At 44.5% G+C, this 24589-nt stretch overlaps 1 protein-coding gene across 1 annotated transcript in view; it reads left to right on the top strand.

Moving 5' to 3' along the window:
- PRAG1 (PEAK1 related, kinase-activating pseudokinase 1) overlaps positions 1–24589 on the top strand; it is a 104338-nt gene that overhangs the window by 5940 nt on the left and 73809 nt on the right. Inside the window, exons 2-3 of the mRNA XM_029601415.1 lie at positions 11409–11844; positions 21866–23685. Of these exons, the coding sequence (XP_029457275.1) occupies positions 11503–11844; positions 21866–23685 (2162 nt within the window). The 5' untranslated portion in view covers positions 11409–11502. The remainder of the gene's footprint in view (positions 1–11408; positions 11845–21865; positions 23686–24589) is intronic.

Consider the following 24589-nt stretch of genomic DNA (forward strand, 5'->3'; position numbering starts at 1 on the left):
GCCTTTATGTTGGCTCTTCCCCCACTTGTTGCTGACTTTTGAATGTTTCTTTTCTTTCCCTTTCTTATTAATGGGATTATAGGTGTACTTGTTCTATCAAGATTTACTCTTGTAATTTTCCTGAATTTAATAAAAAAAATTAACTTAAAAATCTTGAAAATCTAAAATGTATTTTTCCCTTTGATTGTGTAGGATGATCCAAGTTATTATGGTCTTGGTTTTTGGCTGCTGCCCTTGAAACCCCACCCTGTTGAGCCTTGGGATTTGTAGATGTTTCTGTGCTAGGAACAGGGCTGCAAGTGAAGATGTACAAAGCTTTCTAAAGGAGGTTTGATGGGAAATCAGTCCATTTCCCATGAAAATTGAAAAAAAAATCTTTTTTTAAATACTAATTGCATACATTTTGAATGGATTACAAACATGCTAGGGTGAATTTGAGTGCATTTTTTTGGGATTTTGACAGACCTGATTTTTTTTGTGCTGTGTCAGCCTGCTAAGGCTGCCCTGAGTTGGATGCATAAGTAACTTGTATTTAAAGTAACTATAGCTGAAGCACACAGTAGGGTGGCCTAACTATTTTTCCTTTGTGTAAAAGCAGTCATGTTCATAGGTCTGGGTCTTAGCAAGAAAACACAAAGGGTATATCATGGGATTCTTTGGCTATTCTTTTTGTATGTAGTGCTTTAGAATAGTTCTTGTTCATCCAGTATTGCACAACATGGACTGCATGGTTAAAAGGCCTCAGCCTCTGGGAGTTTTACCAGTCCAAGTCCTGCATCCAGGGGCTTATTATATAGCTGGTGTTCTTAGCCTAGGCCACACTGCTAGATTAGAATGGCACCGTGAATAATCATTAAGATGCTAACTCACCTGCACATTCTCAGAGACCACTTAAATTAGACATGTTTTGACTTTTTGATCAAATATCATGGGATTTGCAGTCCTGCCTTCTGGGCAGGATAGTCATATCCTAGAGTCCTGAGAGATGGATGTTACGCTCAGGCTGGCTGACACTGTTCAGGAAGGCTTGGAATTAGTGGGCACCAGCAGGATTATACTATACAGTATCAGGAATGCTGCAGAAGCATGCAGGCTTTACTCCTGGGGAATTTCTGCACAAAAAACTTAAAATTCTGCAAAATTCTGCATATTTTATATTGGTCAAAATAACACAATTTACATGACAGTCTAAGTAATTACATTTTAAATTAATATAGAAAAAAGTTATTACTTAAAGAAGCAGAATTGCTCTAGAAATTCACTGTAAGTGTGTCCCTTCCACTCGCTCTCCCTACTCCCCTGGCCACTTTGCCCTCTCAGGCCCCAACTCCTCCACCTGCCAGTATCTCCGCCCTCCACCTCTAGGCTCAACCCCTTCCACTCTATCACCACTCCCAAAGTTTGCCCCCATTCTTAGTACTGCCCCTCACACAGGTTCCCTCTCTCACACACTTGCTCCCTCTTTCTATTGCACATACACACCCTCATACAGCTCCCTCACTCACTCGCACACATATCCCCTCATACAGGGCCCTCTCTCTTGCATACACACCCACACTAGCTCCCTTTCTCTCTCATGCATACATCCTCACACAGACTACCTATGTCTCTCTCTCACGCACCCCTTCACATAGGCTCTCTCACACACACAATCCCTTCGCACAGGCTAGCACCCTCACATACACACAATCCTTTTTTCATACACACCAGCCCCCCCCCGGCTCTCACACACACATACACACTCCTTCACAATAAATCTCAAATAGGCCCCCTCTCTCTGGCAATCACACTCAAGCACCCCATCTGCTCTCTCACACCTCCCTGCTTATCCTCCCTGGTCTCTCTCGCCTTACCTGCTCACCCCCATGCTCTCTTTTTCACACCCCATCCCGCTCTCATACACACTCCTACCTCTCTACACACATTCATTCTCACCGGGGCCTTCATCTATGCCGCGAGTGGAGCGCATCCTGCAGCACATGGGTCCTTCATCTTCGCTGCGAACATGCACGCTCCATTTGCGGCCTTAATCTTTGCCGCACATGGCATGCCAGGGCTTCATCTTTGCCGCGAACGGAACGCTTTGTTCATGGTATGCCGGGGCCTTAATCTTCTATGGCAGTTCTGCCCTCCTTAGTAGCACAGAATTCCCCCAGAACTAGACAGGCTTAGGGTAGCCCATCTGTGATCATTAATTACTGTGTTATCAAACGAATGACGTACCCATATCATGGCTCGCACAGCCAGAGTCCAAGGAGCAGGGTACAGCCCTGGTGAGACTAGTAGGATAAGGTTCCAGGCCTGAATAGGAGTTTTGTTGTTGGTTTTTTTTTTTTTTCTTCTCCTCTGGGAAGTTTTCATTTCTCCCTAGGGGGAAAAAAAAAAAATCAGTAAATAAAATATAACTATAGAAAAGTTCACAGTTGCAACTTATTTTTCATCCTTACTGGCAGAATCTGTTTGGAATAAACTTGACATGTCAGTTCTAAGGAAACTCTAATCGGGTAATAGTTTCTTCTTGGCAAGTGGTCAAATAATTACCCCGGAAGGTCTTCCATCAGTCACCATTGTGGACTAAACTACTGCACCTTTGATTACATTGTACAGCAAGCAGCACTTCCTGCATTCCTTAGACTACAATCTAGCCTGTTTCTTGGCACTCTGCCGCCTTCTTTTGGTCCCTTGCCCAGCTAACTCTTTTTTTTTTTTTGTTTTTTATGAACAGAGATACTTTTTGTCTTGTATTTTTCTATGATTTGGAAATTTTAAAAAAGTACAACTTTTTGGGTTTTTTAAGGCTTGAACCCTCTTATTATCTGTGCTCATGCTGTGGTAACCCCTAGGCCAAAGTTTATCCTGGGTGGTGGAGCCAGAGGCCATATCTCAAATACAGTCTCTGATGGTAACCATCCCTGATAAGTCTAATTGCCTTAACCACCAGGATTTCCTGAGTGGGGGTTGGGGATGGAAGGAAGATAACCTTCAAGGCCCTGTGCATTGCAAATACTTTACTTAAATCCCATTTTCCAGTACTTGCAGACAGTAGTGATAACAGCACTGATGGGTGTTAGTAAAAGTCAAGTCAACTTCCAGTGTGCTTTTTGCTGTTTACTGATTATGGTATGAAATGATGAAAATACTCTTTACAGCAGTTTGGTTCACTTATTAATCTTACAAAGTGCTTCTGAATAAATGTGAATTCCCAAAGTCTTGTTTAAAGTTTAAGATGGTAAAACCAATTTTGTCTTCTTTCCTTCCCCATGGGTTTAGACAAGGTTTTGTTTTTTTTTAGTTTCCCTCCCACATGGTTGGTAAAGAGAATGTTGAATCCAATTTAGATCTGTGTCCACATACAAGTCTATCTCCTACCTCTCCATGTAGTACTTTGCTCCAAACTCCATTCTCCTCAAAGTATCAGCTTGATACTGTCACTACTCCTCTTCTCCAAAAATACTCCAGTAGATGTTCCTGGGCCATTGTGTGGGTCCTTCCTAATTCCTTCTCCTCTGGACGGCTGAAAGTTATCCGTCCTCCAGATATAGACTATCTTCAGGTCCCTTCTCAGTGAAGAAACTTCTCCCATTAATGTTAGAACAGCAAAATAAATAAACTTAGCTAAGTCCTTAATTTCAAATAAATCAGCATAAAAAAAATATAAAATGGGTAGGGCGGGTGGAAAGAAACTCCCATCCCAAATAAGAGGCTCTGTGCAGGGCCGGTGAAAGGGTATTAGGCAGCCTAGGTGAACCTTCTGCCTTGTGCCGGCACCGACCTCATTCACTCAGACAGGCCCTCTCTCTTACATACACTTAGGTTCCTGTCTCATTCACACATGCACCCTTACACAGGCTCCTTCCCTCTCTCACTAACACCATTACACTCTCAAATACACGCAATCCCTCTCAGTCACACACACACACAGGTGCCACTCATGGCCTGCCGAGTCTCTGCTTCTCTCGGCCACGAGTGGGATAGGCTCCACTTGCGGCATGCCAAATTTCTACTCTTCTCGGTCTTAAGTGAAATGAGCCCTGCTCGTGGCCCCATATGGCTGCTATGTGCTGTCCCCGAATGGCTGGTGCTTAGTTTGCCTATTGGGATGCCCTGGCTCCATGGAGGTATTAAAAACAAGCAACAGAAAAATCAGGGGACAGCCATTGCATGGTGCCCCTGGGAGGGGAAACAGAAAATCCAAAACATAAAATCGTAGTCAGAGTAATTATATCAAAGGAACACACCATACACACTTTCCCATATGGGGAGCTACCTACTCATATGTTTACTGTATTCACTCTCCACACAACAGGATCTCTACACTGAGTTGACTTTCAATTTGAGTAGCACCTGGGTGCACATGAGCCCTTTCACTTGTCTTTGTTTAGTTTGAAAAAGACAATCAAACATGACTTTTGATTACAGGGTAGTCCTAAAGGTATACCTAAAAAAAAAAATAAAAATTATACCTACTTTGTAGATAAATCGTTCTTTAAATTGCTATGTGTATGGGGTTGAGATGTGCACTCCAAGCAATGGAAAAGAAAAGTGTAAAAAAAGCCCCTGTAGTAGTATTAAAAACAGCACTGTAAATATACTCTAGGGTTAATGGTGTTTGCTTTTAGGCTATACCTGGCCAGACTGCCTATGAGCAGAATATATATATATATACCCATGTTATGGTGTGGATACTATTTTTTCCCTAAATAAGCAAGTTGAATTAGTTGTTACATGTGGGTGATACTGTCTGGCAGCACCAAGCAGACTTGTCTCTCCTATCTAGTAGAACTTTAAGCTCTACTGATCATGTCTGGGAGTTCCTGTGCAGGAGTTGCCTTAGGCATTTTTTGTCTGAGCACAAGCTCGCTCCAGTTATTTTTCTCTAAAAACTTTAAAACCTCACTATTTTCTATATTTTTCTTCCAACTTTTACCTTTTCTGGTTGCCTCACTGCCTTGGAGCACCCAGAACAACACTTTTCAGTACTTACCGCCCCCCCCCCCCCTCCAAAACAACAAAACACAACTTGCCTAGTTAACATGTCTGGCAAACCAAAATCTATCATTGGTGCTTCAAGAGTTGCATCTGCAGCAAGATAATACTCTTCACGGATGATCATGAGCTTGCTCTCGATGTCTGGGGCTGAACTATGATCAAGCAAACTGCTACTCCTGTGGATCAATGTCCCAATGATCCCAACATTCCAGGGCCAGCAAAAATGAGGACTTGTGTAAATCTCTTTGGCACCTCTTCCCATAGTGCAACGTTGTTTGCCACACCAGGTAAGGCGTTAAGCAAGAACTTCTCCAAAACTCCCCAATTAGCATAGGCTGAAGCCATGGGGGGTTCAGTGGAACAAGTTACCCTGCCACTCTCTGGAGCTGTCAGACCCTGAGTCGAAGATGCATCAAAACAGCAAGCATTGGTACCATTGGGGCACTAGGCACTTTGGTGCACTTGGCTCCAGTAGACCTCCTATTGTTAAATAGGAACCCATTCTTGCCTCTGAAGAGGATGTACCAACTACCACACCAGGTCAGAGGATACATCAGTCATTTAACCAGGTTGCAGATATGGTGAAGAATTTCTTAACCTCTCTGATTTGGGAGACAGAAGGAACTTTCCAGCTTCTCCTCTCCACTATGGCGATCCTTCAGAATAGAGGCCCAGTTTCACCTATTGCTGTGAATACATATTCAAAACCCTTGCTTCAAGGTTCTTCATCATCCCATTCAATTCTAATGCAGTCGAATCATTCAGAGCTAGCAGACTAGGGTGTTCCCCACCCCGGGCAACTGGGAGAATCCCCCATGTTGCCTTCATCATTAGGGTCCTGGATCAATGAACCCTCGCTATTAGGTTCAGAAAAGGGAACTACAGCTATTCTTCTGCCCCACTTCCAGATCCTCCTGATCATACTTCCCCCTCCAGAAGACCTTGCCTATTCAAAATTCGTACAAATAATGGGAAAGACACTGGGTGTCAATGTATGCAAGGATAAAGACTCCCAATGCTCCAAATATTGGACATGCCATCGGTGCCTATGGTTGTTCTAGCCCATAACATTCTGAACCTGTTACAGATGAGAATGTGGGAAACTTATTTCTAGCATTCATACAGTAGGAAACTAGACTTCAAGTACAGAAGTCACCAGGCTTTGGAGGAGTCCAACTTCTTACCAGTGTGTCATTGTCAAGTCCACATTAAAAAAGGCAAGAATTCACTCCAATCCACTTCCAGGCAAAGACCATAGGTTACTAGAAAATTTTGAAAATAAATAGTTTCAGAGTGCCATGCTTACCGCTCGCACTAGTGTGATATTGTGCAGTATCTCCATGATTGCATTCAGAGCCTTTTCTACAACATGTTAATGGCAACATGTATTACGCGCAACTGCTGTTGGATGCAGAAGAATGCATAAGACACTTTCTATGAATCAACTGAGGTAGGTGAGATACAATCAGCAGCCTCCAGTGGAGCTCATCATAAGGCGTGGCTTAGCATCGAAAAGTTCATGTCTTGAGGGCAACTTGGTGAAAACCTCAGAGAAATGGTTACTCAGAAAAAAGAACAGAATTTAGTATTTATTTGCATTTGTTAATTGCTTAATTGCCAAAGTTCTAGTCAATTTAAATAGTGTACATACATAATATTATAAAACACAAATCACATGCATAACCTGCACTACAGAATTATCTAAAATAAAGTAAAATTCTTGTTAAAAATGTGGCTGTTCAATCCCTTTCGACAGCGCCTGAGCAGCCTTCCTCTTTGAAATGCTTCTTCTCTTACAAAAGACCATATTTTTTTTTTTTTGTAAGGGGTGCCCATTCCATCCTTTTCAACAGTTCTGCCTCCTGCTTCTTCTGGCTCAATAACCACCACCACGTCTGGCCAGACCTTGCCAGAGGAGCACAGTCAACCCAAGAAGACACAACAAGCCAAGCCTAAGCTAGGATCCAGTTTTGGATCTCTCCAAACACTCTCAACAGTCCTTCATCCCGGGGGGGGGGCTGCAGAATCTAGGCATTCTTGGATTCAAACCAGATTAAGGACCACTTGGTACTCAAGATTATGGAGTTTTGATACCGTTCTTCTGGCTACCATCCTTTCCACATTGCTCGACTCTCAATCCAGATCCATCTCACCTGACACAACTTTGTCTAGAAGTGTAGTTGCTTCTTCAACAATGAGCGATAGAGCCATCTCTAGTATCCCAGCATAGACATTGCTTCTAATCCTGATGTTTCCTTATCCCCAAGAAATCAGGAGAATTGAGGCCCATTCTTTAAGACTCCTGAACAAATATCTACACTAAATTAATTTTGAATTTCTCTCAATCAGTAAGATTCTCTCATCTATCCAGAAGGGAGAATGGATGTGCACTCTTGATCTGAAAGATGCCCTATGCTCATATTTTATTTATTTTTATTTATTTAAGGCTTTTCTATACTGGCATTCATGATACAATTATATCATGCCGGTTTACAAATAACAGGGGTGTGTAATAACTTTGTTCTTTTAACCAGTGCAGAAGAGGCAAAAAGTTACAATATAACAAGGTCGTTGAAACTGGGGGATGAAGGAGACAAGAATAGAAAGGAATAAATATAAACTTTACAGAGGTAGATTATTTACATTTTGCAGTAAATGTCTTTTGTGGTTATTATTTACATTGTACCGTAAGGTCTCTCAATGGATGGTAGATTCTGTAGGGCTCGCTTGCCGTAGGATTTCTCCTTGGATATTAGACTTGGGAAAGGCTTGTTTAAATAGCCAAGTCTTAAGTCTTTTTCTGAAAGTTAGCAGGCAAGGTTCAAGTCTGAGATCAGGTGGTAAGGCATTCCAAAGAGCAGGGCCCGCTGTAGAGAAGGCCCGGTCTCTGAGTGTAATATGGTGTGTAGATTTAATTGGGGGGAACAGTAAGTGATCCTTTGTATGCTTCTCTGAAGGGTCTGGATGATGAATGAAGTCTGAAGGGGATTTGGAGGTTGAGGGGGACTAGGGAGTGGATGGATTTATGGATGATGGTGAAGGACTTGTGTAGGATTCTGTAGTGTATTGGTAGCCAGTGTAGATTTATTAGAATGGGAGAGATGTGGTCTCTTCTTCTGGAATTAGTCAAGATTCTGGCTGCCGCATTCTGGAGCATCTGAAGTGGTTTGATGGATGAGAACGGGAGGCCTAGTAAGATAGAGTTGCAATAATCTATCTTGGAGAATATTATTGATTGTAGGACTGTTCTGAAGTCATGAAAGTGTAGGAGTGGTTTCATTCTTTTGATTACCTGCAGCTTGTAGAAGCAGTTCTTGGTTGTATTGTTAATAAATGTTTTTAGATTCAAGTGTTTGTCTATTACTACCCCTAGGTCTCTTGCTTATGTAACAATGGTGTTGGAGTAAATCCAACAAAGTACTGGAGAAAAGCTTGCACTAAACTATGAACACATCAACACGAGTGCAAGAAACAATGTGAGATCCTGGAAGAATTTTAAAGTTTTATGTGTATCATTTTATTGCGGCAACTCCTGTATTTCAGAACAAATCAACTTTAAATGAGTGGTCTCTACAAATTAAAGTTGATTTGTTCTGAAATACAGGAGTTGCCGCAATAAAATGATATACAACTGAAAGGATCCATCCATATCAAGGAAGCCCGAAAGCCTCATAAACAGGTAAATTCCAATAGGCAAAAAATAGGGCTTGCATGAAAACTGCAACATCAATATTGTCCATATACTAATGGTATCACACACTGTTATCCCCTTGGATTTGGGAGACACGTTTCACCAGCTGAGTGCAGTAGGCGCGCGTTTCGATCGCTGGTCCAACTTTATTGAACTCACTTCCAGACTATAATCTGTCTCGTTCCAAATTCAAAAGAATTTAAAAAGCTCTCGAGATGTATTTTTGCATCCTTGCCTTCGGTAAATCCAAAGAATCCTAAAATTTTCCTTTTCTTTTACGATACTTTTCAATTCTTATAATTCTCTGTATTTATTTTTACCTGCAAATTTATCTCATCTTTTAATGTTTGATTTTAATTGTATGTATTGTTTCAACTTTTATGTATGTACACTTTTGTAAACTGTTTAGATCTTATGTAGGCAGTATATAGGAATTTTTAAATATAAAGAGAGAGAGAGAATTTGGGGTTGATTTTAAAAGCGTTGCTTGTGCAAAAATGCCCACATACGAGCCTATGTGGGCTGCGCATGAGCAAGGTGGATTTTAAAAGCCTCGGTATATGCGCATATATGCTTGTGCGTGAGCAAAACATAACGGGGGTGGAAAAAGTGAGGCATGGGTATTCCGGGGTGTGACCAGCGGCTAAGTGCATAACTCCATATTTTAAAACTGGAGGCCTCAGCATGTGGTGGCTTGTTAGCCGTGTAACTTTACTGCTGCACCTGATGAGGAGCAAGTCTCCAGATCTCATATTTTAGGGTCTGAGTTAACCGGGGGGGGGGGGGGGCAATGCACGATGAAGAACCAGAGAGATCTGGATGACCCTGTCTGGGAAACTGGTGGACCAATTGGAAAAACAGGGAATGTTTTAAAATCCGCTTACAGTATATCTGCTTATAGTATGAGCGTTAAAGCTGGCAAAGTCCTATGGAAAAATTGCAAAGTTTGCTTAAGTAACTTCTTAAAATCAGGAGCAGACATCCGCACCAGGATTTAGAATTCCAGGGTGTCTCTGCTCGTGCACCGACACTCACGTGTATGGGTGCATGCACAATAATTTAAAATTTGCCTGTATGTGTATAACCCCTGAAGTGGGCAGTAATACTGCTGAAATATCAGGGTCTGCTTTTACTTGTTGATGACTGTTCCGCAAGTTCCGTCTAGCCCTTTCTTCAGTGATACCACACTCGTTCAGGAGAGAAGTAGGCAACTCTTTGTACATCCATATTTCATGTGGACAACTTTACTATCGGAGGGATTGAAGTTTTCTTTTTTTTTTATTACAGACTTATTTAGAAGAATTTCATTTTCGTCTGGTGACTTAAATGGAAGGGCAATTGTAATTATTCATATCAAAAGTAAATGATTATAACTAAGTCAAGCCTATGTCCTTTGATGGTTCATTGTTGATACCATATTACAACCTGGATTGGAATGGATTACCTTTGTATATACTATTAGCGTGTGAACAATATTAATGTTTTCATGCAAGCCTCTTTTTTGGCCTTTTGGATTATAGGATGCATACCATCACTTCTGGTTGAGCATCAATTCTGCAAAAGTTTTCAGCCATGCAAATAGAGTGTTTGGAGGTGTACCTCACACTCGAGCGAATGCCCGCTCTCCCGGCGCGCGCACAGGCCACTCGCCTGTGTGCATGATACAGTATTTAAATTAGGCCCGGCAGTAGAAACAGGCAAAAGGAGGCGCTAGGGACACTAGCGTGTCCCTAGCGCCTCCTTTTTGACAGGAGCGGCGGCTGTCAGTGGGTTTGACAGCCGACGCTCAATTTTACCGGCGTCTGTTCTCGAGCCCGCTGACAGCCACATGCTCGGAAACCAGATGCCAGGCAAAAATGAGTGTCTGGTTTTCGACCGGATAGCCGCCTTCAAATTTTTATTTATTTTTTTTAAACATTTTTTAGCCTTCGGGACCTCTGACTTAATATCGCCATGATATTAAGTCTGAGGGTGCATAGAAAAGCAGTTTTTACTGCTTTTCTGTGCACTTTCCCGGTGCCCAAAGAAATTAGCGCCTACCTTTGGGTAGGCGCTAATTTCTGAAAGTAAAATGTGCGGCTTGGCTGCACATTTTACTTACTGAATCGCGCGTGAATACCTAATAGCGCCCTCAACATGCATTTGCATGTTGAGGGCGCTATTAGGTTCGGCGGGTTGGACGTGCTTTTTCCGCCCCTTACTGAATAAGGGGTAAGGGAAAACGCGCGTCCAATCAAGGGTTAACAGTGCGCTCCATCGGAGCGCACTGTACTGTATTGGCCTGACTGTGTATATTTTTCCTGTTGTGGTATACAGAGCAGTAGCAGGGAACTTTTGGGTCTTATGTTCTTGTTTATTCCTCCTTTCTGCTCTCCCTCTCTTTCCTTTCAAGTGCATGGAGCTGCCCAGGACCCAGACTAAATACTCTCGTAGCAAACCCTGATGTTCTTGTGGTACCTATACATGGCACACTAATGCCAGAAAAAAAATGCTGCCTCTTTGATGTGCCCTCTACCTCATTATACAGCTATGCTTGGAAACTGCCGTCCTTTTAATACTTTTATTGGCTTTAGTTAATCTGAAAAGAAAAGCCTGTAGGAACAATGAGTCTTTGTCATGAGAAAATTACATGTGTAACTGCTGCATTTTTTTTCACTAAATGTGAAAACGCTTACATAGCTTCTCTTTCTATCTGCGTTTCAAGTGCTTCTTTCTTTCACTTTCACAGGTGATCTGTGGTTTGGATACCCTGAAAGTTCAGAAGAGACGGCACAGCTCTGAGAAACAGGGTGCACGATGAGAGAGAGCACCCAGGCACCAGGATGCACGCAGCTGTTGCACTGAACCGAGCGGGTGCGAAGATGTCTGCGTGTGGCGATTTTGTGGAACACGTTTGGAAGCCTGGCTCCTGCAAGAACTGCTTCTACCCACAGAGTTCCCACAGGCTGCTGCAGCCACTTTGTGACCCCGGAGTGAGCGGACCTCCTGTCTCGCGTGGCCTCAATGGGACTGGGATTAAGTGTGAGGCTGTGCCACTGGAGGATGATTGCATGATCGTGTTGCCTTACTCCAAGCCGACCATTGCAGTGAAGCCTACCATGATGAGCTCAGATGCCTCTGATGCATGGGTAGAAGTGAATATGAATGCAGATAATATTTCACAGGTAAATGATTACTGAAGAGTAGTAGCGCATTTAACTGGGAGTTATTTTAATAAAAAATAACAAAAAATACTGTGGAACAATAATATAATTTATGATGGCAGATAGGACTACAGGCCCATCTAGTCTTAACTTTTTCCCTTCCTGCTGCAAACACTGCTTGGACTCTAACTTTGTCCTTGCTTTCCTAAACTATTAGTTGTCCGTCCTTGCCTCGTTTTCTTGAAGTATGGTAATTTACAGCTCAGTTGGAGAGGCAGTTCCATAAATTTATAATCTTTTCAGTGAAGAAATAATTTTCTTAGATTACTCCTGAATCTATAAGGCTAGGGGCCTTAGGTCACCCCTGGTTCTAGAACTTTCTTTTCTCCCAAAACAATTGTTTGCCGCTTGAGCATTATTTATATCCTTTGAGGTATTAGAATGTTTTTGTGCTCCTCCAGAGTAGACATGTTTAGGTCCTTCTTAAGGCTTATAAGGGCCACTTAAAGCTGCTAGCTACTATATCACCTGCTATCACCCCAGCTCTCCATTCATATGCCTTTCCCATATTTTCGGTAATGTCGCACACTCATGTTCATTCACAAGAGTGGCATTTAGTCACCATGTGAAAAAGAGTACCATAAAACATGAGGGGGTTCTCTTTTTACGTACAGTATTTTGTGTAGCATCTAAAATGGATCTCTGTTTTTCAAGGGACTTTCTACTGTTTGCTTCTTTTGTATTGATCTGCTGTCAGCTTCTAAAGTCAGGCTCTATTCCATTTCAGGTAGAGTTCTGTGGTGCCCCGGGCATGGTACTTAAATTAACCTCTTTGGTGCTTGAAGAGTTTGCAGTGTTGCACTCAAATGTTATGCAATTTTAAGATTATTTTAATCCTGTTCTGTATTTTTAGCATCCTTTCCAAAACATTCTGGGCCTGATGTAATAAAGTGTGCTGGGCTGTGTGCACAGTTTTATTCACAAATGAGTGCATATTTTTTGTGTGCAGTTTACATGATGCAGCAAGGAGTTTTGCGTGCAAAAAGTGTACGCACAAATTAGTGCTTCTCCATTTAATTCTCGTGCCAGTTAAGGCATTAGCCATTACTGCCCGATGCAGAGGGGTACATAGGGTTAACTCGTGGTTTCTTAACGCTGGAAATTTAACTCCTGGTCAGAATTGGAGTAAAATTACTCAAGCTATTGTTAGTCTGTGGGGTAGAAGCAGAAGTCCCTGGTGCCAGGATCCTATACTTAGGGCCAATGCAAGGGTATTAGGCACCCTTGGCGAACCTTCTGCCTTGCGTCTGCCCCTCCCCCACCGGTCCAGGCCCCGGTTCCGGCCCCGACCTCATTCGCTCAGACAGGCACACCCCTCTCTTACACATACTCAAGTTCCTTGTCTCATTCACACATGCTCCCTCCCTGTCTCTCACTAACACCATTGCTATCTCATACATACTACGTGTGCACACATACTTACATGTATACACACACCCTGCTGAGACTCAGTTTCTCTTAGCCGCAAGCAGGATGAGTGCTCCTCACAGCCCTCTGAGTCTCTACTCCTCTCAGCTGTGAGCGGGATGGGCTCTGCTCGTGGTCTCACATGGCTGTTCATTGCCACCGCCTAGTTTATCGATTGGGACTCACCGGCCCTGCCTATATGTGGAATTTATGTGCAAAAAACACAATTTGTGCACAGATCGTTTTCTGCACAGAGAATATTCTTTATACACATTTTTTCTTATGTACAAATTTAGCTGCACCGATACAAACTTGTTTTATGTGCAGAAGATAGATACTGCTTTTTCTCCCTTTCTGTGTCCATGGAAAAAATGCTTAGTAAGTGAGGCCCCAAAATGTTTTCTCTGCAGAAAACCAAAGTTTTTATGCTCATAAATCATATTTTTTGCTTACATGTTTGGGTTAGTATTGCTTTCTTAACTCCTAATGCATTAACTAAGTTTTTAACCGCATGAGTAAAGGAAATGTGAGCTAAAATTCAGTTCACGTTTATCCCTTACATTTACTATTTTATTTTATTTAGCTTAGGACTTTTCATTGGCAGCTCAGGCTGAGTTACGTTCATCTATTTGATTATAGCGAGCCCTCAGTGAGACTAGAAGATGCCAAACTCCACTGGAGTTCAAACACCAGGATTGGACTCATTTCATAATGTTATGGTTTGGTTGGCAACTCTATAAGAAATGTCTTATACACTAATCACAGTATTTTTCAGCTGCAGCCAATCCAATCCTTTCTGACCCTGTGCATTAAGCACTCTGATGACATCACCTGCAAAGCACTATGGGAGTATGGGATGCTTGAAAACTAAAAAGATGGCCACTTTTCCTGTCAGCATTTCATTGCTATTTAAACTTATTTCTTTGTTCTTTTACTTTTTTATTCTCGATTTATTAAAGTTGTTTCCATAGAAACATAGAAATGACGGCAGAAGAAGACCAAATGGCCCATCTAGTCTGCCCAGCAAGCTACGCACTTTATCCATTTTTTTCCCCTTTTTTTTCTCTCCCACCTGTTACTATTTGCTTCCAGTACCCTCCAGCCCTAATTCCCCTCCACCCCACCACCAATTTAGAGAGCAGCGCCGTATCTGCATCCAAGTGAACGTCCAGCTCAATTAGGGGTAGCAACTGCTGTAACAAGTAGGCCACACCCTACCCCATACTCTTACCCACCCCTGTTTTTATTTTTTTGTTTGTTTTTTTTGTTTTTTTTTGGAGATAGCAGCCCGCCATCCTTCCGCTTTCTTTTATATCAGCTTATAACTATTTAACTATTTAAAATTAAAAAAAATTGTGTGAGTCTATCTCATGGTATAGCATCATTGCCGTGCTAGGAGGTGCTTGAATCTGCTTCCTATCTTTCATTCTGGCTCCTTGTGCTGGATCAGGGGGTGCTGCCCAGACATCTCTTGTAGTGTGACACCTGCAGGCTGATCAAAGAATGGCATTACACACTATTTGAGAGGAATCAGAGGCATTGCTTTGTTTCCAAAGTTGAGGAAAGAGGAGGGAGAAACCGAACCAAAGCCATGCTTGATGGTAGTAAAATGACTCTGGCCTTAAATCCCCCTTACAAACACAGGCAACTTGTATGTCATGGTCAGGCAACTGCAACCTCCCTGTGAAGGCCAAAGCACAGGCTGGGCAGGAAACCTAAAGGAACAGTGAAAATAAGCTAGATGAAATGAGAATGCATGCTGGTATGCTGGCTCTCATTCTTTTTCCTATCTTCTCATGAGTGGTTTTTTTTGTGGGGGGGAGTTTGCTGTCAAGGACGAAATGTTAGCTAGGAAATGAGGTTGCGAAAACTGTGTCCCCTGTAACATCTTGGTATTGGCACTCGAGGAGTCTCGGCAAGAAATCTATTGCCTGTAGTTTCCAGCAAAACGAGTGGATATGCCAGGAGCCATGGGCATAAAGGTGGTGTTCCATTTTGCAAATCTGGCCTTACCTATTGTGAATCTGATTCTGGTGAACCAGTAAAGAAGCATGGGGGGAGGGGGGAGAAACTGCTGAACTTTAGTATTAAGCAGTATCTTATAGGTATCCTCATTTTCATTCTGCCTGAATTCTCGAAAGTCCTTCTCCAACTTTGATTGTTCCTCTTCTCTTCCAGATACTGTCTGCTGACTTTCATGGTTTTCCTTGGCCAAGTAGATTTGTGAATGGTCATTTTTCAGGAATTGTGTCCCTCTGCTATGTTTTGTGAGCAAGATATGCTTTATCAGTAATGCATCTGTACATATTCTTTACAGTAGGTGTTAAAACTGGTAGCTGACACTGGTATAATTCGCTGTGGGCCAGATATACTAAAAGGAGGGGGAAGGTTAGGACACCAGGCACTGCCATCCTGGTTGTGGCTTTGTATGAAGGAATGCACTCGAAGATGTACACAGGGAAGGTGATTTTTCAGCGGGCTCCACAGGGCCAAAGCATGCGAGTTCTTTCTTTACCTGCAGACTTTAGCTTGAATTTTCAAAGTGGATTTAGGTGCCTAAATCCGCTTTGAAAATTTGTGGGGGTGCACAGAGTCCAGCACAGCATACATAACACAAAGGTGCACGTGTAACTTTGTGTGGGTATGGCTTCAAATGCATACTTCTGCATAAATCCTAGAGATGTACATTGGGTAAAATATTCGTTTCGAGTTTCGGATTTGGCCTGCCACAGGAAATTTCATTTTAACCGCGGTTTTTTCAGGGACTCCCAATTTTCGGGTTAGCGTGCACTAATGGAAGCTAACCCGAAAAAATATTTTTTCCGAAATTTCAGAGAAAATTCTGATAGTTTTTTGGGTCCTCCGAACCAGGACGAATTAGACAATTTCATTCCCCTGCTCTCCATACTTGGCCCGGTGGGCCAATGTTCATCCTGCTCCATTGGAGGTCGAGGGATGTGGGCAGCTTAGCAGGTTGAACAGCCTCCTTAAGCTATGCCCTGCACACCGTGAGGGAGGCCGCAACAGCATTTTGCACACTTTCTAAGGCTACCTTCTACAGGATTGTCGGTCCAGCATGTGCACCTAATTTTTGGCGGCACAGTCGGGCCTTGTAGTCTGTGCGTCCACGTTAAGCAATGCCATAGTGGCAGCTTACTTTCCTTTGCGCTTAAGTTTTTTGGGTGCCTACATGTGTAACACTTAAGTGTTGGATGCATAATTTTTGGGCGCCTAGGTTGAGAGCATATAAAAAAAAAATAATAATAAAAAAAAAAAAAAAGACTAGATGCACTCCTCTGGCCGCTGCTTAGCTCACTGTTGGCCATAATGGCACTTATACCTAAGAAGCCCAAGAGTCTCTCTCTTTGCAATGCTTGTCATATTCATTTGTCTCAGCTAGGAGTGCCTGCTAATTTAGGCCAGGGCTATTTGGAGGCTCAGAGAGAATTGTCTCTCTCTGATTTGACTAAGCCTTGTTCTTCCCAGCTGGATGTGGGGCTGGGTAAAGACAACTCAGGTGGGGTGCCTGATTTTGGAACTCCCCTAACTTGTTGTTCCTTGGTGACTCACTCTTGTTTGCTCCTCTCCCAGGAGGTTGATGACTCTGGGGTAAACTCCAGGGCAGTTGTGGAACTAGCTGCTGCCTTCTTGGCAGATACAGGCTGCGATTTGGTGTGCACTTCAGCCAGAAGGGTGGCTTCCATAGTAGCAGCCGGGCATCAGTTATGGTTGAGAAACTGGTCGGCAGATGCGATCTTCAAGGCTAACCTCACCAAATTGCCCTTTAAAGGCTCATTTTTGTTTAGCAGCAAGATGGGGAAACTGGCCAGTAAGTGGGGTGAATCTCTGGTTCCTTGTTTACCGGAGGATAAAAAAGCAGGTTTCAGCATTCTAACATGAGAGGTTGTGTTACAGGATCCAAGCATTTTTGACCCTGTAGAGGAGCAACCTTTCAGAAGGCTCGACCCTTTGGTAAGTCTTAGTCCTTTCGTCCCTGACAACCCAGAAGAGGTGCAGGCTCAGGTAGTGGAACCTCCCGAGCCTCCCAGTGAAGGTTTGCAGACCCACCCCCGGGAATAGGAGCTAGGGGAATGCCTCTCTCTCTCTCTCTCTCTTATCAGAAGTGGGTTGAGATCACATCAGATCAGTGAGTCCTGGAGGTGATGCGAGAAAATTGTGATGAAGTTTTGCAGTGTTCCTTGGAACATGATCATGGAGAATCCCTGCTACTCCCCGCAGAAGAAGCAGTCAGTGGAAGGTACATTGGCAAGCCTCCTCAGGCTGAGGGCTGTGGGCAAAATGCCTATGTCTCAAGAAAATATGGGGCGATATTCCATTTATTTTATTGTGCCAAAAAAGGAGGACTCTTTTCGTCCCATCCTGGATTCAAAGACATCAACTGTCATCTGCGAGTCAAGCATTTTCGCATGGAAAAATTGCACTCGTTGATAATGGTCATGTAGTCAGGGGACTTTCTGATCTGTCTAGGAGCATCTCCACATTCCCATACAACTAGATCATCAGTTCTTCCTGCAGTTCACAGTTCTCAGACCCTATTTTCAGTTTTGGGTGCTGCCCTTTGGTATGGCCACTGCTCAGAGAACCTTTTCCAAGGTAGTGGTAGTAGTTGGGGCAGAGTTGAGAAAAGATGGAATCCTGCTACACCTGTATTTGGATGACTGGCTGATTCACACCAAGTCGCTGGAAGAGAGCTGCCTGGTGACTCACAAGGTGATTTCATGTTGTGGGAGCACGGCTGGGTAGTGAACCAGACCAAAAGCAGTCTTCAGCTTGCTCAGTTGTTGGAATAACTCTGGGTTCAGTTCAACACGAAGCTGTCAAGGTTTTCCTGCTGGAAGCTCGAATTCGGAAGTTGCTGAAGCACCTCAGTCTGTTGATGAACACTCTGTGCCCAACTGAGTGGTCTTACCTGCAGGTACTTGGTTTAATAGCGGCAACCCTGGAAGTGATACTGTGGTCAAGGGCGCCTATGCGTCCTCTGCAGTGCTCCCTGTCTTGGTGGAACCTACAGTCTCAGGACTATTCGATTTGGCTCCACTTGCCGATGGAGGTCTCCTAACTGCAGTGGTGGCTGCAGGTGGATAGTCTAAGGAGGGGAGTTTCCCTAGCACCACCGGACTGGCTAGTACTGACAATAGATGTGAGTCTCCTTGGTTGGGGAGCTCACTGTCAGGAGTTGACGGTGCAAGGGCGCTGGAATACAAAAAGTCTCTCTGGAACATCAATCAGCTGGAAGCCAGGGCAGTCTGGTTGGCATGTTTATAGTTCAGCGACATGCTGCAAGGTTGATCAGTCCCAATAATGTCAGACAATGCAATGACTGTGGCTTACATCAATCAGCAGGGAGGTACCAAGAGCCAACAAGTGTCTCTGGAAATAGATCATCTTACTGAATTGGCAGAAGTGCATCTCTAGATGATCTCAGCCTCACACATAGCAGGAAGAGACAATGTAAGGGCAGACTTTCTCAGCAGGGAAAGGCTGGATCCAGGATGGGTCTGTGTTGTCAGATGAGGTGTTTCAGCTGATTCTGGACCACTGGGGTCTTCCATTCCTAGACTTAGCAACTTCACACAGTACGAAAGTTCTGCAGTTCTTCAGCTGCAGGAGAAATCCAAAGTCATCGGTGACTGATGCTCTAGCGCAGGAGTGGCCGGAAGACAAGCTACTGTATGCCTTTCTTACATGGCCCATGTTGGGCAGATTGGTTCAGAAGATCAAGCGTCACAGAGGGATGGTGCTTTTGATAGTTCCAGACTGGCCCAGGAGACTATGGTATGCGGATCAACGGAGGCTTCTGTGGATTCGCCTCTTCGATTTCCGGTGCACAGGACCCTATTGTGGCAGGGACCTGTCCTTCACGAAGATCAGACTCTATTTTGTCTTAGAGTATGGCCCTTGAAAGGGCTCGCTTGCTGAAGCAGGAATACTTTGTGGCGGTGTTGTCCTTCTTACTGAGAGCTAGAAAGCTCTCCACTTGCTTGGCCTATGTGCAGGTTTAGAGAGTGTTTGAGGCCTGGTGTGAGGATTGAGGTACTCTTCTTTCCTTAGTCAAGATTCCACTCATTTTTAATTTTTTGCAGGATGGCTTGAATAAAGGTTTGGCTCTCAGTTCCTTGAAGGTGCAAGTAGCGGTTCTTGCCTGTTTGAGGTCAGGTAAATGGTGGATCCTTGTCAGCTCATCCTGATGTGGTCCGTTTTCTGAAAGGAGTGAACCATCTTCGTCCTCCCTTGCGGTTTCTGATGCCCTTTTGGAGTCTTAATTTGATATTGGATTTCTTGGCAGGCCCTATTTAGACCACTGCGTACCCTGTCCTTTGGGTTACTGACCTTGAAAACTGTGTTTCTTGTGGCAATTTGCTCTGCGCATAAGTTTTCTGAACTCCAAGCCGCGTCATGCCCTGAGTCATTCCTTCAGGTGACTCCAGGAGAAGTACAGCTGCGTACCATTCCTTCCTTTTTACCGAAGGTGGTCTTAGAGTTTCACTTGAATCAGTCCATCTCCCTGCCATCTGTGGACAGAGAGAGAGAGATGCAGAGGAATATCATCTGTCTCTCTCTCTGTCCACAGATGGCAGGGAGATGGACTGATTCAAGTGAAACTCTAAGACCACCTTCGGTAAAAAGGAAGGAATGGTACGCAGCTGTACTTCTCCTGGAGTCACCTGAAGGAATGACTCAGGGCATGACGCGGCTTGGAGTTCAGAAAAGACGGATCGCTTGTTTGTTCTTCACGGCGGTACTAGACGGGGAGAGCCGGCCTCACGGGCTACAGTAGCTAACTAGATTAAGGAGGTAGTCACGGTTACATACGTGGATACAGGAAAGCAGTTACCTTAGCAGATTAGGGCTCATTCCACTAGGGCTCAAGCAGTGTCATGGGCAGAAGTTAGATTGTGGTCCCCTGTTGAAATTTGCCGAGCTGCCTGAAATGGGCCACCTTACACATCTTTTCCAGGTATTATCATCTGGATGTGCAGGCCCGGAAGGACACAGCCTTTGCACATGCGGTTTTGACTGGACTGTGGGCAGCCTCCTGCCCTATTCAGGAGTAGCTTGGGTACATCCCACTTGTTCTGGATTCATCTGACTTGCCACTAAGAAATGAGAAACTACTTACCTGATAATTTACTTTTCTTTAGGACAGTCAGATGAATCCATCTTCCCTCCCGTGGCTGCTAAATGATTGCATTATTGACCTCGTGTGACTGTGTTACAGGGATTACTGGTAAGTGTTAATCCAGTCCCTAGATTTATGTTTATACATTCTTCTCTGAACTCAGTGTTGCCTGTTGGCTGAGTATTGAAATGGTTACTTGTTTTTAAATCAAGAATTTTGCTAGTCTGTCCACAGTTGCTTTTGAAGACAATACTGACAGGCTGATGTCACTGCATGTGATATATGTACTGTGACATCAGTTTGCTCCATCTCCATCTGCTGGTAGAGGTGCATAACCCACTTGTTCTGGATTCATCTGACTGTCCTAAAGAAAATGAAATTATCAGTAAATAGCAATTTCTCATTTCCCAGTATGCACCTTGAGGCCGATGGAGTACGGAGTGGAGGAGTAGCCTAGTGGTTAGAACAGTGGGCTATGATCCAGGGCTCAAAGTCCCACTGTCACTCATTGTGACCTCCATTGCATCAGGTTCAAATTTAGGATTGTGAGCCCTCTGGGGATAGAGAAATACCTACAGTATCTGAATATAATATGCACTTTGAAGTGCCTAAAAAGGTGGTATAAAAAAACTAAATACAAATAAAACACGTGTTGTGGATGTGCGTCCATAACCTGCAATGCAAAGCAGGGGTTTGTGCGTCCAATGAGCATAGCTAATAAGCTATTGCCCCTGATGCACACTTTTACTCTCCAAAATTAATGCCTGCTTTTATGTACTTCCACGTGGTGATATTAAGTTGGAGGAACTATAACTGTCCAAAAAGAAAAAAGTGTGCCGGCAGTAAGATTAGGAAAACCTCTCCTGAGCGCCCGCTGCTGAGGAGGCGCTAGGGGTGCACAATTTCCCCAGCACCTACTTTTTACCGTGGCAGTCCATTTGCACATTGCATCAGGCACCCCGGAGAGGTTGATGGGCACGCATTAGGAGAGCAGGCGCTCAATCATGAGTGCCTGTTTTCTGTGCGTGGATATTGTATTGGCCTGCAAGTGAGAGAGAATCTGGATTCGTTAGAACCAAAGGCAAGAAAGGATGCAGAAAATCTGGGATACAGTGATTTGCTGTATTTCTTCCCCCCCCCCCCCCCAAACAGTTACTAATGTGGAGATTATACAGCTGAGTCAGCGGGTCTGGCAACTAGCAAAGGAGAAGGAAGTCAGCAGCAACCATGGCACTGCTGCAATTAGTGGCTTTTTCTTTTGTTTGAGCGCACAGAATGCTTGTCCTGTCCTGCCTGGAGCCCTGTTGAAAACCACAATTGTGCACCTCTGATACAGAAGAGGTTTTTGGGGTGGTTTGGGTTGTGATTTTTATTTTTGCTTTCTTGTTACAACTGTGACTTGAAAATGAGCTCTCTTTATTTCTGCTTGCACAGGTCAGCTGGAGAGTGCCGGCCTTAAAACACTCCATTCTGAAGTCCTCCGATTCACCGAGGAACTGCAGCAATGGGAAGAGAAGAGAGTCTCATGCTCGCAGTGCAGCTGATGGCAGCAGCGATTCTTCTTATTCCCTGGGTCATTCCTCAATGGGACCACAGAGTCCCGGAAATAGGATGGAGAGGAACGTCGCCTGTCACAGCAAGGGATTTGGAAGCGAGGCAGGCGGCCGGGACAACAGATCTGCTTTGCCTTGCAAGGAAACGGTAGCCGTGCCTCAGGAGGGTTTTCCCCAGGACCTGGGCCTTGCCAGCTGCGGCAAGGATTCTGTCGGCTGCCTTCACGTCCAGCACAGAGAAGGCTCAGTGGCTTCACCAGGTGGCACCAATGGCCACTCCCCTGGCCTTAAGGGCGAAGGTGGCGATTACTGTCAGATCTCAAAGTGTTACGCAAATGAACCTCTCCTCCATGGCACCGCATCAGGGGAGACCAAAGCGCTCGTACGTGGAAATGCCAGCTCCATGCCAGTATTCTGTAACCAGGACACATCTGTGAATTCAAGAGCAAAGACGGGAAGGGCACTGAAGCCCAGTGAGGAGGAAATTAACTTTATGAACCTGGAGCTGAATTTTCCAGGGGAGCGCTCTTTACAGAATGCGTGTTTGGATAGGAAGAAGGGATCTCTCGCCTCCGAATCGAGCAGCCTGTCGGACACGTTGTCGTACGATGGCAGCAGGGACAGCCCCCTCGCCTCCCCTCATGAAGCCGGCTGCCATCCTCGAGCAAGAGCAGGGGGTTGTGCAGAGGACACAGTAACTGGATCTCCCTTAGCTCCTCCGGGCTCGCCTAGCAAGGGCGAGCCAATTTATGCTGAGAGCACAAAAAGGAAAAAAGTGCCAACAGCTAATGCCCCAACACCAGCAAAGGCTGATGGGCCTCCACCGTCCAGCCCTTGTAAGGAGGCGGTCCATGGCAGCTGTGAACTGAGCATGCCTCACTGGGGCAGCGAGAGGGAGCCCCAGGACTCGGCCACACAAGTGGCTGCAAAAATCACAGTTATGGCAGCCCACACAGAGGAGGACAATAGGACAATTTACCTGAGCAGCCCAGACTCAGCGGTTGGTGTCCAGTGGTCCTGCATGAGCCCTGCCGCTAACCCAGAATGTAGCAGCCTGTCTCCTTCCTTCCCATGGGGAGAGGGCTGCCAAGCAAGCAAGGAAATGGGCCAGAGTGAAGATGGCCAGGATTTTCACACCCAGAGAGCCATCAGAAGCCCAGTGGCACCCGCTAAGATGTCCAAACCCGTCCAGCTCATTGGTGAAGGCTCTCAGGTGCCATTGGTCAGTTCTCCTGTATCGGACCTTCATGACAGTACCAGCCAGGGTATGAGTGGCACTCCATCCTCTACAAGGTCCACCTGCCTGGGTTCTGATGCCAGTGTTTGTAGCATGCCTCGCTCACCAAATCATGCTCCCAACAGGTCTGTGGAGGAGACTGACAAGTGTCTCCCATCCTTGGTTTCTGACAGAAGGCACAAGTATCATGCTGCAGCATGGATAAGACAATGCAGGATAGACGAAGAGGAGGAGGAAGAGCAGACATTTCCCCATCAGACGAAGACACAAATCAAGGGGAAAGGAGCAGCTTTAACTTTCAGTAGCACCAGCCAGCCCCATGCTGAGGGCAGCTTTCTGCAGGGGAGTAAAGCCAGGGTAGGGATGAGCAAATCTGCATCCTGTCCCTCTGAGCTCACCAAGGGCAGGAGTAAAACAGAAGAGTTTGCACCTCCTCCCCCACCACCTCCAAAGAAACAGTCCAGGTATGTGCATATCATAACCGTAGGTATCCTAGAACAAGCTTAGGGTCTCCCGCTTCTGCTGTACAGGAAGAAGGGTGCCTGTGTGTACATGCGACTCCTCCTAGGCAGTAATAGCAAGCAAGGCTTAGACTGTGGCTGTGCCTGGGCAACAGCGAGGCTGAATCAAAGCAGGACTGGGCTCTTGGCTGCAAGGTTGAAGATTTGAGTTGCATTGGGGCAGGATGGAGGGAAAGCTAAGAGGAGGATTCCAAAGGCTATCTGGAAAATAGGGCGGTGACTAGGAAGTAGGAGGCTCTGTAACCCTTAAGCATAGGAAGAATCATAAATTGTCCCACATTCTATCACCCTTCTCATCATTTCCCCAATATATATTTATAGCGTTTGGCTAACTCTGTTATTCACTCTATTCTTTCTAGTGTAAAACTACATGTTGGTGATATCTGCTTCATTAACTTGCTGTCCATGAAAGAACATAAGATATGCAGTGCTGAGCCCAGCATCCATTCCCCCTCTGACCGTGTTCAATCCAGGTCACACACTCCTGGCAGAGCCCAAAATGTGTGGTGTGGGGGGGAGGGGGGGGCTACTTGGCTAATAATGGTTTATGGACTTTTCTGCCAGGAACGTCTTCAAACTCCTTTTAAAGCAAGCTATGCTTAGATGCCTTGACCACATCGCACAGTAACAAATTCCACAGCTTGATTGTGCATTGAATAAATGAAAAAACAAAATTTCAGATTTTTAAAAACCTACCACCTTTTTCATTGTTTCCTAAGCATCGTACTATTTTAAAGGGTAAATAACTATTCCCTTTTACCTGTTCCACCCCACTTATGATTTTGTAAACTACTACTTAACATTTCTATAGTGTTACTCAGCAAACACAAGAGACATTCCCTGCTCA

This window comes from Rhinatrema bivittatum, chromosome 1, assembly GCF_901001135.1.
Source record: "Rhinatrema bivittatum chromosome 1, aRhiBiv1.1, whole genome shotgun sequence".
NCBI lineage: Eukaryota > Metazoa > Chordata > Amphibia > Gymnophiona > Rhinatrematidae > Rhinatrema > Rhinatrema bivittatum.